General features: G+C 39.0%; 1 protein-coding gene across 2 annotated transcripts in view; it reads right to left on the reverse strand.

Moving 5' to 3' along the window:
* march6 (membrane-associated ring finger (C3HC4) 6) overlaps positions 1 to 17139 on the reverse strand; it is a 105575-nt gene that overhangs the window by 42327 nt on the left and 46109 nt on the right. For both annotated transcript variants that reach the window (XM_043719241.1, XM_043719242.1), the window contains exons 4-7: positions 6776 to 6919; positions 4957 to 5029; positions 3332 to 3497; positions 2362 to 2581 (exon numbers count right to left, since the gene is read on the reverse strand). In XM_043719241.1, the coding sequence (XP_043575176.1) occupies positions 2362 to 2581; positions 3332 to 3497; positions 4957 to 5029; positions 6776 to 6919 (603 nt within the window). The remainder of the gene's footprint in view (positions 1 to 2361; positions 2582 to 3331; positions 3498 to 4956; positions 5030 to 6775; positions 6920 to 17139) is intronic.

The following is a 17139-nucleotide window of genomic DNA, read 5'->3' on the forward strand; positions in this document are numbered from 1 at the left end:
GAGACGGTCAAGAGAGAGAGAGGGGGCAAGAGAGAGGGGGGGCAAGAGAGAGGGGCGAGAGAGAGAGAGGGGCGAGAGAGAAAGAGAGTGGGGGCGAGAGAGATGGTTGCTTTCTATCTGCAGACTCTGGATGATTGTTACATTCTGCATTACTCTAGTCACATAACTTTTGAATACTGTGCTGCTCAATGAATCTGAGGGCTGTCACCAGCAGAATTTCCTTAACTTGAAATAATCTCAGTGCTGTTCTTCTCAAATTCTCCTCTTACAGCTTCTAAAAAGCAACATTTTATTGCATGGCTTGACAATATCCATGATTTTCAAACTGTAACACCTTCCTGGGGTTCCAGTCAGAGCAGTTTCAACTTCAATTTCCGTGGAGAGTCTCAAAAGAGAAAATATGTGCTGTCTTACACTGTTCATTTTTTTTATATATATATATATATATGCTGTTCATCACTTTACTGATGATTGATAGTAAATTGAAGGGTGCTATTTGACCGGTTGGATTTGAACTTGCTTAATTGTCTTTAGCATACCTGGACAATTTCTCATGAGATTGGGTAAACAGTCTTTTAACTCTTCTGGAACAATTTGGCAAAGGGTGTGGCAACTTCTTCAATTGCTAAAATGTTGTCAGGGCCCATTGTCTTCACAGTATTGAGCGCCTTCAGCCAGTTCTTGATAGCTTATAAAGTGAATTGAATTTGCTGAAGTCTGGCATCTTACATACTTTGGACCCGTCTGAGATGGATCATTCACTAAACATTTCCAATTGAAGATTGCTGCAAATACTTTAGCTTTGTCATTTGCACGGATGTGCTGGGCCTACCTATCGAGGACAGGGATATTTGTGGGATGCTTCTTCCAGTGAGTTATTTAATTATCCATCACCATTCACAACTGGATGTGGCAGGACTGCAGATTTTAGATCCGATCCATTTTCTGCCATTTGTGATGCAGCTTCACCGGGTCAATAGCTCATTTTCAGGAATGCTCGGAGCTGCCTCTTGCATTTTCCAATTAATCAGTACTGGTCACACCCTTGATTGCAATGCCAAACCATCAAGTTGCAGAATGCATTGAAGTAGAATTCTGCTGCTGCTGGTGGCCCACAGTACTGCTAAACCTGTTCGAAATCTATCCCATTTAGTGCATGGTAATGCATTACTACATGATAGAAGGCATCTTGAATATAAAGTCGGGACTTTATCTCCAGAAGGAACTGTGCAATGGTCACTCATTGGTATTGTCATGGACAGCTGCAGCAAGCAGATTGGAATATGTAAAGTATGTTTGTCCTTGTTGTTGCTTCACAACCTGCCACAAACCCAGTCTAGCAAAGATGCTCTTAGGGACTTGGCCAGCTGGGTCAGCAGTGGTACTGCTGAGACACTTACAGGCATTAAGTCCCCAACCCAAAGTACACCTGGATGCCCTTGCGACACACTTTCCTCTACGTGGTTCTCAAAATACAATATTGATTCATCAGTGGAAGGGGTGCAGTATGTGGTTATCAGTAGCTAGTTTCCCTTCCCATATCTGACCTTAAGATGTCATGGGGTTCAGAATCAACACTAAGCACTCCCAGGATAAATCTCTCCCAACCACTGCAGCACCACCCTTGTTCAGTCTATCCTGCTGGTGGGACAGCACATACTCAGGAGCAGTGATGGCAATGTCTGGGCCATTTATTATACAGTATAATTCTGAAAGTATGGCTATGACTGACTGCTTGCTTGACTAGCAAGACAATCCTCCCAATTTTGGCACGAAACCCAGATCTTAGTTTGGAGGATTCAGCAGGGTCGAAAGGACAGAGTTTGTCATTGACATTTCTGATGCCAATCAACCTACCCTTTTTTGAAGCTTAAGCTGTTAGATACAATGGAGTGGCAAAGTGGGCCATTTTAAAATGCAGTTAAGAGTCAAAAAGATTGCTGTGAGCCTGGAGTCAGTTTGGAACTTTGAAACATAAACATTGACAACAAACTACTAGGACATTTTGGAAAGAGGGCCAGAAGGAATGTTCTAGGAAGGATAAAGAACTTACTCAAAGGACTCGTTCAACCCCATTTGTAATTTTCATGAGCAATTTGGGTATGTAGGCACATCCTGACATTGGGCAAGATACAGAAGACAACTAAGTGGCTGTCCATGGGTGGGCACATGGCATGCAAAAGCAAGCACTTGTTGCAGTTACAGTTTTTTTAGAAGGACATCATTGATTAAATGAACAGATTTATGCCTACCTCTTGACTAACGCGTTACCACCAAAGTATTCTTCTTGGATTTGGAAGAGGAAAGGTTTGCACCAATTTAAATTATTGAAGTCACATTCTACTGATATACCCATAATACCTTGAGCACCATTGTTGGCATCAGCTCCATCTTCTACTACAGCATCATCTTCATCATCATTTTCATCATCCTCATTCTCACCCTCGTCTACCCGAACATTGGCATTCTCAGCTTCTACAGGAGCTACCCCAGCAGCACCAGCTGCTGGGTTTTCTGCTGCCTGGTTGGCTGGTTGAGCAGCTTGGGGGTTCTCAGCTGCAGCATTGGGAGCTGCTGGAGGCTGCAGGATTGAAATTGCTAATTAATTACATAAAATTCAATAATTAAACATTTGAATAAATGTTATAGGTTTGCTCTAAAGATTTCAGGTCAGTTGGGAAGGAGTAGAAAGGTCAAAACCCAAAGTCTAATTCTCAACTTTGTATCTCTCATCAAGCCTATATACAAATTACAGCACAAGAACAAGTGGGCATTTAAATTCACTGTACTAACGTCGCTGCTGAGACATGACCGTTATGGAAACAGAGAGAAATATTTACTTGTTTAATTACTATTACTCAGTCTGTATCTACATGATGCAGTTCATTGCAGTCTACAACCTTTTCTTAACATAACTCATCTACTGTAATAAGTTTGCCAAACAATAAGTGCTTCTGAATTTGCTGTACTATGTAGCCAGTTGGCATTACAATGAGCAATATCACAATGTAGTATAGAGAGTCTTGTTTACGATTCATGTTTTGACCACTGAGCACTTTGCTTGGGACTGATGGATAATTACATAGAGTAACAGTGTAAAAAAACTGAAAGGATTATGTTTAAAAGATGTAAAATAATTTGATTTTAGAAGATAGAAAATCACTTTTTAAAATCCTGAACAACATAATATAGACAAGACAAGGATACAAATAATAAAATGTTAATATATATTATGAGGAAAGAAGCACATGTAAAGGTTGAAATACATTGCCCATCATCTTCCTTATTACTTCCAGCAACAAAAACAAAAATTCATTTCTATAGCCCCTACCTCATTTTGTCCAACTCCATTGGGCGGTTGGGCCTGGTTTTGTTCCAGCCACTGTGGTGCTCCACCGTGCACAATTTGTTCTCGCAACCACACAAGGCTAATGAACGCACAGAGTGTGCATGTTACCACAAAACAACCTTGCAAAGAGTCTGCCAGCAGATTCTCTCTGGAAATATACAGAACAGAAGTTTAAATAGGCAGAATCAGTTCTACACTTAAAAGTGATTTGAAATTTTAATGCATAATGTACAACTGGGCAAATCTGTACATACCATGTGGCTCAAACAAATGATTCAAAGTTTACAATTCATAAAACCTGTAGCTCCATATCTGAATTAAAGGAGTCTTCCCCACATATGGGTAAATTTAAAAATAAACAAGTTCAAAATTGGCTAACCTTGAACAAGAAGCCAGAAGTGCTATCAGTTATGAAAGGTCTAAAAGTGCAATTGTTAAATTAAGCAACACATCGGAAATTGTTTAAAACCAGTGTTTAACTTGGACTGATTACTAGAATTCATTCAAAAACACCTTCTGAACTTGATTTCACAGAACCAAATTGAAATTGCTGACAAAAGGGAGATTTGCATAGGGTGAGGAAATAAAGGAAAACGAAAGCATTGCAATAACATTTATGTTGTTTGAAAATAACAAGTATCATTAATAGCTGAATGCACTACAGTAGCATTTGACAAGTCAGCAATGCAGAGTCATTCCCTTGGAAGCACAAATGACAAAAGGAATGAAACATGGCACTAACATACTGGCACGATGGATTAAAAATTATGTTAATGGTACTTGTGCTTCAGACGAGAAATTCATTAGACCGAACATGGAAACAAAGCTCGGCACTTTGGACTGGTGGTTACCAGGAGGACAGAGAACTGTAGGATGAAACATTGGACACATTTCTTCTAAAACCTTTCCATCACATCAGGTTGCACAACCAACTTTACGTCGGTGGGAAATGCTGAATATAATCACTGCACATTAGCTGCTAAGAATAAATTTTTACTTGACAAATCAGTTTGCAGCCCGAAAAATAGTAGTAGACTATTTCCCTGTTGGCAAAATAATTCCTTGCTCTGATAGTTCATTTCACAGGTATGCCTCCCCTTTACATTAGTATGCTTTTTTTTTGTTGTTTATAGAGAACAGAGTTAATTCTTTATTTTGTCCCAGCCAACATTTCCCTTCTACCCAGCATGACAACAGCTTAGCCGTGAAATTATCTAGTTGCACACGGGAGTGCAGTGTTTAAAAGTCAATTGCTGCGTTTCCCCATACCAGAGGTATCTACATTTCAAGAAAATAACTGGTGTGAAGTATTTTGAGACATCTCTATATGAAGAAAATGTATAGAAATAAACTGAAATCATGATCAGGTTTTATATAGAAAAAAGTCTGAATAAATACCAGCTCTTATTGTACAGAATGATTCAGGAAGCATACAAAAACTGGTACAGAAAAGATTATGTTACCACATATGTATTCAAGAATATTTCAAACTTCAAATCAGTTAGTGAATGGAAACCAATAATATTTAAAGTCTCAATATATTAAAGGAACTAGATATTTTCTGTACTTATGCTGTTACATAAAATTACTTTTAAACAAAAACTTACGTGGATAACATATCTAGTGGCAGTGTCAACAGTGAGCTCACAGAGCCAGTAAACAAGCATTTGTAGATACGGCCTAAATAGGGGAAAAAAGGGAGTGTGAAATGTCACTTGAGCTATGATTGTCTTTCTGAATAGAATATTTTAAATTTTCATCCTACAAGTAAGCATTCACCATTTTGGCACACTCATCACCTTGCATATACATTTCAAAATGATGATCTCAGCACATTTCCAAATGAAAATCAGAAAATGTAGAAGAAATTATGTATAACTACTAACAGTCAAATTTTAGTGAAGAGACAGGTCAAATTTGGCAAAATGTACCAAAGACCCTGCGCAAGTCATTGCGGGAATTTCATCTTGAATATGAATATATGAATACACATATTAACATTCTTCTTTTATGTATGATAATTGATTTGCAAACGATTATAGAGAGGGAAATCAGGGAAATGGAGACCTGCGTTAGAGATGTTCAACATAAAATACACCATTTTCAGGTCCAAATACAGATGCAGAATAACCTGCTATTTTGTAGTCATTTTCATAATCCAGTCAAAATCATAATTAGTTGTCAGCTAAGGACAGTTCCCGCATTGAGGAATCAATCAATTTGGACAACCATATTTTGTCTCAGACCTTTACGTCAAGCACAAGTGGTCTCCAATTCAATTATGTTATCTGGCTTTAAACTTTGCAGTTATGGGGAGGAGGGTGGTGCATCAAACTCGCTGGCATGCTCAAAGTGGAACATTCCTCAGCATCATGGTAATACGATCCCAGACCCCTACACACTGATGCTATGATCGCTTCAACAAAAGCCAAAATGGAGACTAGGGAGTGAAAGGTACTTTTAAAGAGTTTCCACAAAATAGAAGCCATAGCAGAATTAAGAACAAATTAAAGTTTTCATTTAAAATAATGGACAATATCCAAGTTCTGTCAAATAGATGTGAACAATCTAATGGATTAAATCAGGATGCAATGAAGGAAATTATCTTATAACACTTTAAGATAGTTCAATATTTATCAAGACTTGTTTATTCAGTAGAACATGTACAAACTGGAAGTTAATCGCCACCTCAGATAAGATAAATGAAATGAATTTAATTTTATTTTCTCAAAAATGTCTTTAATTGTAACATGCTTCATCAACTTCTACAAGTCTCAAGACTCAAAGCAACGTTGAAAAACTATTAAAAGGGATAGGAAATAAGATTTAAAAATACAATCTTACTTTCCACAATTATTCAACAGATTCCATTATTCTTTTTGAATGAATAAAGTTGGAGAACCAATTTCCTGAGAAGAATGAGTTGGCTTAACAAAGAACTGGTAGGGACATGATGGGTTGGAGGGCCATCTTTGACTCTACATTTGATTCTGATAGAACGCAATAGTTCCATTCTCAGGTTCTCAGAAAATCATGCAACAGCAGCACCATTTAAACTCATGGGACTGGAATTGCATTATAGCCAATACAGGTAAGGACAGTTCACTTTCTACAAATAGACCTATTGCGTTAAAAGCTAATTTGTGTTGAAGAAACGTGTTATAGCAGAATCAACTGTATATCATTCAAAATTTTATTGTAACTCATTATGTAACTTCAATTGACCAACTTAATCTTAGTGCAAAACATTAAATTTAAAAGTTTCAGATTGGAACATAATTGGGAAATTTAAGATAAAATGTAGAAAACAAACCAACTTTTCTAAAAACTATTCAAAAATATAAAAATGCACTATAATTTCATTTGTACATGTCAATAATGATTTGAAACTGTATTAAATGCTATTAAATGTAGTTTAATGCTTACATGCTGTGAGGGGTACAACTCCCAGCCATGCAAAGGCCACCAATGTGTAATGGAACCAGTATCTTATTGCTGTACCAATACTTGTAACCAGTCCTGCAAAAATATCCTGGATTGGAAGTCTGGATGGCATATCTGGAGAATAAACTGGAAAGGAAACAAGTTTTTTAAAAATAAGCTTATATTCATTAAAACCATTTTTAAAAGACGATTATTTAGAATGCCTAACATCTTTGAAATATATTTTTGGATATAAAGTGCTCATTGTAAAATACTCAGGAAGGTGATAGCTTGAAAATTCATTTCCAGAAAAAGGAGTTCCACACACTGCAACTTTCTTTTAAAATGGAAAAATTTATGAAGTTTAACCTGCTGCATCATTTGGGCCTGTGACAACTGAACTTAAAGGGAAGCTAGCAACATTAGATATATGCATTGGATACTACTGGCTCACAATGTTAAACTAAAACAAAATGTGAAGCAGAAACTTACCATAATTATAAAATACAATTATAATCCCTGACATTAAGTAATGCATTTAAAGCGGAGGAAAAAAGCACTGCAAGAGAATTAGAGTAGATAGCACCAAGCAAGATATTGCATAATCGGCTAAATGAGCTGTTCAATTCAACACTTGCAGAATAATTTTACCCAAAAAAACAAACCAAACTCAAATGGTAAATGCACTGTCCTTTCTTTTCTGTGGACAATGTTTATACTCAGTCTTGCTCCCATGAAATGAACCTTTCTAGCTAAAGCTGACATTGTGGATAGAAAGAAAGAGTCAAAAAAAGTTACAGGTTTATGTTTTGCGACTTTGGCACAAATTCAGCACTTGCTCGTGACCTTGAAGAAACCTACCCTCAAGAACATAGCAAACCCATGTGAATTTCACTCCTCTCAAATGTTAAAAGAAATCTGATGCCAAGTCAAGGGATCGACAATATCTAGCAAAAGGAATAACAAAGCAGGGCAAGGGGCAATCACATTTAAGAATTCTCAGCATACAAACCATACAGTAAACAAATTAATTGACTTTTTTTTCAAATTTTCCAGTGAGTGGACAAGTAGGACAAAGATATTAGAAATAAAACATGACATGAATATGAAACACACTTGAAGAAATTCCCTGGAATTCACCATAGTTGACAAAAAATAAGTTGTCCATGGCTAGAGAAGTTGTGTCATTAGCTGTGTGTTATTACAGTGCTACATGTAAAAAAACAAATTATATTTCACGAATCACATGCAACATTTGGAGATCTTTAAATGCTAAGATAATCAAATTCTTCAACATGGCATGAAAGAATCAGGCTGTGAAGAACCATGCAAAAATAATTTATTTTAAGTTTTATCAATATTGAGTGGTTTCTTTAAAGGCTCTTTTTAAGCAAAGCTTCTTCTAAATCACATGACTGGTAACAGTAGAGCCTTGCTGAGGCCATTCTTGAACAGTGACTAGCTTGGAAAGAAAGTTTCTCTTTTACCTATTTCAGTTGGAGAGAAGTCTGCTAAGAACAAGATGTCAGCTGATATCTCCCAATACTGAAAACGAGGGGAGGGAGGGAAAGTGGTTGAGAACGTGTGTATATGTATTTTGGAATATTTAGAAGGATAAGCATTAATACATCTATTGGGCTGACTGTGTGTTATTGTTCCTTCACTGACTAAGTTTTGTTTTGAAAATAAACCAAAATCGTGTTTAATAAGAAATCCAATTGATTGATCTCATTTAAGACCTGATATGGACAAGGTATTTAATTGACTTTCTTGGTCGTTAGAAAAAATGTTTTATATTATGACCTATTGACGAATGGATTTGAGAGACAGTGCAATCGTATTGCATTAGTCATAACATTTAACACCGAAAATAATGTGAAAGAATACATTTTCATCAATTCAGTAATTTTTAAAGTTTGCTGTTTGTAGGGATTTATACAATGCATCTTATAGGGTAGCAGGGGAGAGATCTTTGCAGCAACTTTAGGACTTCCATATGCAACTCAGCATGTGCAGAAACCTGCAGTTATTGCAAGTCTCTTTCATAAGGTAATGGCAATGAATAGTGTTTTGTCATCATTACAACTGCAAAATCCAAATCTCTGTGAAACTGTTCTCCACACAGCACAGAAAATAGATTAACATTTAAAGCTAATGCAAGTTTTGTTCTGTATTGCTGTGGAAGTACAATATGCACACGAAATTTTGGTACAATCCAAATAAGCCCAAACAAAATCTCTATAGTTGGATTAAGGTATCAATCCATGTTAGAATTATTAATTTGGAAGTTCAGTACAGTTGAATGTTAAATAAATTAACTTCCATGTCACACAACATTCTAGCAAATTAAAATGGCCACTTTTAAACATACATCGGCATTTTAATTAAAAACTGAAGTAAAATCATAATAAATTTGCTTGTTTCTTGCGATCTCTCAGTGGCAGTTAGGAGCCATACCTCGTCCTCACCTTCAAAAACTAGACTGCCTTGATGTATTTTATTCATTGTTTGATGTGCTTATTCTAGAAGACATTAAGTTTGAAAAAGAACAGCATTGTACAAAATGGAAGAAGTTGATGTTAAATTTGTGCTGTAATAGTTTTTAAACGGAAAAACCATCAATTTGTTTCTGACCAATATGAGATAAATGCAATAATGATAAAAGTATTTGAATTGGTCAGTCCAGAGACTTTCAAATATACATCTGACTACCATCTCTTTAGTTAACAGAGGCTCATTACCACCCTACAGCTAAAATTCAATGCACCTCTTGTCTAACGTCAGAGTCAGAGATGTACACCACGAAAACAGACCCTTCAGTCCAACTTGTCTGTGCTGACCAGATATCCCAACCCAATCTAGCCCCACCTGCCAGCACCTGGCCCATATCCCTGCAAACCCCTCCTATTCATACACCCATCCAGATGCCTTTTAAATGTTGCAATTCTACTTACCTCCACCACTTCCTCTGACAGCTCTTTCCATACACGTATCATCCTCTGCATGAAAACGTTGCCCCTTAGGTCTCTTTTATATCTTTCCCCTCTCACCCTAAACTATGCCCTCTAGTTCTGGACACCCCCATCCCAGAGAAGAGACTTTGTCTATTTACCCTATCCATACCCCTCATGATTTTATAAATCTCTACAAGTCACCCCCCAGTCTCTGACGGTCCAGGGAAAACAGCCCTAGCCTATTCAACCTCTCCCTATAGCTCAAATCGTCCAACTGTGGCAAAATCCTTGCAAAATCTTTTCTGAACTCTTTCAGGTTTCACAACATCTTTCCAATAGGAAGGAGACCAGAACTGCATGCAAGGGCGGCATGGTGGCACAGTGGTTAGCACTGCTGCCTCACAGCGCCAGAGACCCGGGTTTAATTCCCGCCTCGGGCAACTGCGTGGAGTTTGCACATTCTCCAAGTGTCTGCGTGGGTTTCCTCCGGGTGCTCCGGTTTCCTCCCACAGTCCTTTGATGTGCAGGTTAGGTGAATTGGCCATGCTACATTGCCCGTAGTGTTAGGTGAAGGGTTAAATGTAGGGGAATGGGTCTGGGTGGGTTGCTCTTTGGAGGGTCAGTGTGGACTTGTTGGGCCGTAAGGCCTGTTTCCACACTAAGTAATCTAATCTAATTAAAACATTCCAAAGTGGCCTAACCAGTGTCCTGTACAGCCACATGACCTCCCAACTCATGTACTGAATACTCTGACCAATAAAGGAAAGCATACCAAACGTCGTCTTCACTTATGCAGCAACATTTAGTAGTATTTTATTAGTCTAATTACTGACGAAACTTTAGGTCTGGCTAGTGAAAAAGCAAATTCAATTTTCACTAAAAACAAACCCAACACTAGGGAGAACAAAGCATCCAGGGATTGGTAAAACATATTTGCTGAAACTTGCTCCCACTCAAAATAGTAATGAGGTCAAAATGGAAGAGCTGATTGTTCAGCTCAGATTTGATTGTCAGGAAGCACTGATTGTCATTCATATTTCAAAGCAGTTATAAATAATATAGATCTGCCACATTAATGGGTATGATTACAGTGAATCTAAAAATCCACAGCTGGGTGGATCACCAAGGCCTCAGCAACAGCGCAGATGGAAAAGTTAGACATAAAGCTCCTTAAAAACCACATTCTCAGATCTTGCCTTGAGATGAAGGAATTGAAATATTTAAATATTTTCTATGATAAAACGGGAGGAGAAAGTGAGGTCTGCAGATGCTGGAGATCAGAGCTGGAAATGTGTTGCTGGAAAGGCGCAGCAGGTCAGGCAGCATCCAGGGAACAGGAGAATCGACGTTTCGGGCATAATTCCTGAAGAAGGGCTTATGCCCGAAACGTCGATTCTCCTGTTCCCTGGATGCTGACTGACCTGCTGCGCCTTTCCAGCAACACATTTCCATCTATGATAAAACGCTTTGGTAAGAGAAATATTGATATGTTAAGGCAAGTGGATAAAATACTGGGAAATGGAGTATAATGTAGGAAAGCATGCTGCCATTCATTTGGAAGGGAGAACAAAAGAACAGTATAATGTAAATAGCAAAAAACTGCTTAAATTTGTGTCCCAAAAGGACTTGGAGTGATCTTGTGCACAAAACACAAAGTTAACACAGGTGCAGCAGATAATCAGGAAGGCTTTTGAAATGTTGTCCCTTATTTCATGGTGCTTGAACTACAACAGGAGGGAAATCTCATTGCAATTGTGCAAGGTTCCAGCGAGATCTTATCTGTAGAACTGTGAACAGTTTTGGTCCTCTTATTTAAAGACAGATACTTCATTGGAGGCAGTTCAGAGGGGGGTTCATTAGAATGATTCACTGTATGTCTCATATTCAAAGTTAAACAGGTTGGGACTCCATTCATTGCAATTTAAAAGATGTGAGGGGATCTCACAAACAGGATTTCTTCTCAGATAGTTGTGTCTTTGGAACTCCTTGACAAAGCTGTGGGGGCAGAGACCTTGTGCATATTTAAGGCTCAGATGGATAGATTCTTGATCAGTAGAAGAATTAAGGGTTATGGTAAATGACTGGAAAGTAGATTGATTAACGGCAGATAAACCATGATCCTAGTGATTGGCAGAGCAGGATCAAGCAGCCAAACAGCCTACTCCTGGTCCTATTTCTTATGGTCTTCAGAATTACCATACTGCACAGTAATACAACATTATATTTTAATAAAATTAACACAGGATTATTCATGTCAATATGCCCAAAGGTGGTGTCATAATGTTTATAAACAGCTGTGGTCTCATTAGCTTCATTTGCTGTTAATTAGAAAACCCCAACTTCCTTTCTGGTTGAATGTACATAATTCCTCCGACACAATTTGGAAGAAAATGGCATTACTCCCAGTGTTCCGGTTATTATTTATCCCTTAGTCAATATCCGAAACAGATTAACTGATTATCAGAATCCTTTTCGGAGACGTTTGTCGAAGTGCTAACTGGGTTGCCACATTTTCTACATTTCAACAATGATTCCACTTCCAAAGTACTTCAATGGCTACAAAGCACTTTGAATTGTCCATTCGCTCCAAACAAAAACCATATTAATCTGTTATTCTTTTCAATTATTTTCAACACTGCCACTAGATGATTAGTCACTGAACAATCAGGGAAAATTCACCCCGATTTTACAATTGAAAATTACTCCTCAGATAGAACGCAAATTTTTTGGGAAAAAAAATTTGGGCTTAGATATTTTTCAACAGTTTTCTTGAATACAGTAAGTTTCATACAGCATTTACCAAAATCCTGGTAGCAAAATTACCAAACAGCTCTCAAGCGTGTTATGTTAGTGAAAAGAAGTGCCAACATTACATTTATAACCTCCAATTATAAGCTGATAATTCAAGTCATTTTGCAACATTACCAATTTCATTTTTTGGCAAGACAGAAAAATTCATAATTTTAGTAAAAACAAAACTGGCAAGTTTCCCATAACATTATTAACTTGTGTACTGGAGCATGGAATAGTTATAATGTTTTGTCCTTTTGACTTATCCTTCTGAGTCCAAGACACTAAATGGACAAATTTAGGGATATCAAGTTTGTCAACTGCTAAGATCTTTGCAGCAGTCAACTAAAGCCTGAAATTTGCTTGCAGGTTCAAGTTCAAAATAAGAGTGATCTCCCTTTCGGTCCATTTCACACTTTTAACAGATTCATGCAACATATATCATACAATAAGCCCTCCCTTTAGTCCATGCTTGTGAGAGTGCAATTCATGACTTTTGCCTTTACTGTGCTCTGCATTTTTAACTTCTCCCTCCATGCTATTTTCACTTAGGCCCTATCACACTTCAAACACCACCCTGTTACCTCCAGTCTAGCAAAACACTGCTGTCATATTAACAGTTTACATGGTCTTGGACACAAAGGTTTCATGGTGCAACAATGGCATCATTATCTCTGGACCAGAAAATCAGAGTTCAGTTTCACCTGCCAGAGTACATAAGTAATGAAATTGTAGATTGGAGATTGACCTCAACTGGCGCAATGTTGTACGTCACACTTTAGGAAAGATGTGAAGCCATGAGGCAGGGTGCAAGAACAGATTTATTCACAAGAATAGTTCCAAGGACAAAATACTTCAGTGACACGGATATGTTAGAGGACAGAGGCTGTTGCCTTTAGAGAAGGTCAAGAGAAGATTTCTTGACACGATTATGGTCTAAATTTGTCCTTTACATGCTAAAAAAAAATCAATTCCTTATTTGAAAGAGGGACATAAAATACCAGAAATATACAGCTGGTTCACTATAATTTGGAAACATACTGGTCAACCTCAAAACTGATTTTGCACTGCACCCAAGTCATTAAACTAATTTTCACTTCCAGATGTTTACTAACCTTTCATTATTTCCTATCCTTGACTTGGATTTACTCTTCTAAGATCCTTTATTTGAAAGGGATTAGGATAAACATCTGATAACAGGGCTACCCACAAACCTACAATATTTAAGACATTTGTACTTAGGGCAGAATTACAAAGCTTAGTGTGGATGTGCAGCTATCAGTTTCACATTAAACAATCTGATCAGATTACATTAGCCATTCTTTTCAATATTTTGAAATGCTGAACCACCTGGGCTTGACACTTGACTGGGAACTTTACTGATTGCACCCGACTGTCAATTAAAATTTGTCCCACTGAGCAACAATTTGGGAAGAAAATTGACCCCAATGGATGAAAGAGAAGCAGAACTTATGATGTTTTCAGTTATCCTTTTCAATGGCAAACGGAAGTGAAATGAAAATCTGAAACTGGTCATCCACCATTGAAAACACTTCCTGTGATTCTGACATTCCTTTCACAGATCCTGAGGCTGGCTCCAAAAAGCTTTTACATCATCAGATATACATGTTGCTCATTCAGAGATGATTGGGTGTTGGACTGAGAACATTGCATCTGAAGGCTTTGCCTCCTTCAGAAGCAATACTCAGTCTAATTCTCAATCTATCGTCTCTCTAACGTAGCACTACACCCATCTCTCCGACCCGATACCCAAGTAAGGAATCGAGAATGGGAGCTTTACAAAAGGACAAAATTCGCACAGATTCAGTAGCATTCTATGCCAAAAGCAACTTTACAGTCGAGCAGAACACACACTTTCTAGGTGTAGCTAGCATCAAAAATCTTAATGATTGTTAGAATTATAATGATCTTTGAAAAGAAATCCCCATTCTTTTATTGGTGCATTTGTAATGAGAAGTTACACAGGAATAAAACATTACATCATATAAGGTTTCTTATTTTACATTCATATTTTTCATTCAAGTTATAATAGGCTGTTCCTCCATTGATCACTCAGATCATGCTAAGCTTGTTAAAAGGGAAGACTGAAGGAAGCAAAAGTGTTAACACCCAATTTGGGGATAGGAATGGAAGTTAGCATGATGTGCTCCAGAAATTTAAGCCAAAGCCAGCTAGTAAACACACAACCTGGATAAAGTTTTAGCATTAGCAAAATTACTCTGCAGATGGGGGAAGCAGGAAAGTGGCACTTACATCTGAGTAAATGAAGTCCGATACAGCAAATTAAACTGATTTAGCATTTTTGAGATAATTAAACGTTTCCAGACGTTTCAGAGGAACATTACATAACCTCAGGATTAAGGAGCACAAGATGAGTGTCAAATACTTCAAATCAGAGCACAAATGAGGGTTTCAGGTCATTCCACGGTAAAAGTTTATAAATAGTCTCTCCTATTTTTTGTATTTAAAGAAGGAAATTCAAAGTATTCTGCATAAAATTAAAATGTAATTATATTTCTAACTGCACTAAGTCATTAGTGAGAAATAAAAAGGATCTAAAAACAAAAAAAGGTCCTGAGAAACAAAGGGCAATCTGTGAAGAGGTCTCAAGAGTCCTTGAAAATAATTTGATCTATTTATGACACCTTAAACTAACAACATGGGGTTAAGACAATATCTTGAAATTCATTAACTTAGAATCACTTTGGGAGCATCATCACCAAGGCAGCAGTCAACCAAGCCATTTATAAAAACAATTATTCTTTTCACAGGATGTGAGCATTGTTAGCTAGGCAAGCATTTTACAGGAATGCAATGTCTATTATTGATTTTGCCCAGTCCTGGATGGCATGCTGGCCATCAACCATTCTGGACTGCTCCAACACCCAAAATGAATTCACCCTGAAGGCATAACTTACTGAGTCAGAGTTATACAGAAGAGAAACAGACCTTTGGTCCAACTCATTCACGCTGACCAGATAGTCTCATTTATCAGCTTTTGTCTCATTTCCCTCCAAATCCTTTCTATTCATATACCTGTCCAGATATCTTTTAAATGTTATAATGGTACCTGCCTCCACCACCTCCTCCAGCAGCTCATTCCATCCACACATCACCCATCAGGTCTCTTAAATATTTCCCCTCTAACCTTAAAGCTATACACTACGCTCGTGGTGGTCTCAGCACGTTCTCCATGCAGTCAGTTCAACTGATATCACAAATACAGCCTATGACAGCTAACTTTATCTCTTGTAAAACAGTGATGTTGATACAAAGGTTGTGTAGCTCCTAGTCAGTTATATACACTTGCTGCAGAATGTGGGTTGGCATTCATGCCAGTTTAGAAGTTCTCACATTCCAGCTTCCAAGTGTAGCCTAGACAAGGTTTTATAGAACCCAGATTCTCAATCTCTGGAGGAGAAAGTGAGGTCTGCAGATGCTGGAGATCAAAGTTGAAACTTTATTGCTGGAACAGCACAGCAGGTCAGGCAGCATCCAGGGAACAGGAGATTCGACGTTTCGGGCACAGGCCCTTCCTCAGGAATGAGCAGAGAGTGTTCAGCAGGAGAAGATAAAAGGTAGGGAGGAGGGACTTGGAGGAGGGGAGTTGGAAATGTGATAGGTGGAAAGAGGTCAAGGTGAGGGTGATAGGTCGGAGTAGGATGGAGGCGGAGAGGTCAAGAAGAAGACAGCAGGTCAGGAAGGCGGTGCCGGGCTGGAAGGATCCGGCTGAGACAAGGTGGGGGGAGGGGGGATGAAGAAACTGGTGAAGTCCAAGTTCATCCCCTGCGGTTGGAGGGTTCCCAGTCGGAAGATAAGACGCCCCTCCTCCGACCGTCGGGTTGTTGTGGTTTGGCGGTGGATGAGTCCAATGACCTGCATATCCGCGGTGGAGTGGGAGGGGGAGTTGAAATGCTGTGCCACAGGTTGGTGGGGTTGGTTCGTCCGGGTGGCCCAGAGGTGCTCTCTGAATCGCTCCGCAAGTAGGCGGCCTGCCCCCCCAATATAGAGGAGGCCCCACCGGCTGCAGCGGATGCAGTAGATGATGTGGGCGGAGGTGCAGGTGAATCTGTGGCGGAGCGATTCAGAGAGCACCTCTGGGCCACCCGGACGAACCAACCCAACCAACCTGTGGCACAGCATTTCAACTCCCCCTCCCACTCCACCGAGGATATGCAGGTCATTGGACTCATCCACCGCCAAACCACAACAACGCGACGGTCGGAGGAGGAGCGTCTTATCTTCCGACTGGGAACCCTCCAACCACAGGGGATGAACTTGGACTTCAACAGTTTCTTCACCCCCCCTCCCCCCACCTTGTCTCAGCCAAATCCCTCCAGCCCGGCACCGCCTTCCTGACCTGCAGTCTTCTTCTTGACCTCTCCGCCTCCACCCTACTCCGACCTATCACCCTCACCTTGACCTCTTTCCACCTATCACATTTCCAACGCCCCTCCTCCAAGTCCCTCCTCCCTACCCTTTACCTTCTCCTGCTGAACACTCTCTGCTCATTCCTGAAGAAGGGCATGTGCCCGAAACGTCGAATCTTCTGTTCCCTAGATGCTGCCTGACCTGCTGCGCTTTTCCAGCAACACATTTCCA

Source organism: Chiloscyllium plagiosum, chromosome 29, assembly GCF_004010195.1.
Source record: "Chiloscyllium plagiosum isolate BGI_BamShark_2017 chromosome 29, ASM401019v2, whole genome shotgun sequence".
Taxonomy (NCBI): Eukaryota; Metazoa; Chordata; class Chondrichthyes; order Orectolobiformes; family Hemiscylliidae; genus Chiloscyllium; species Chiloscyllium plagiosum.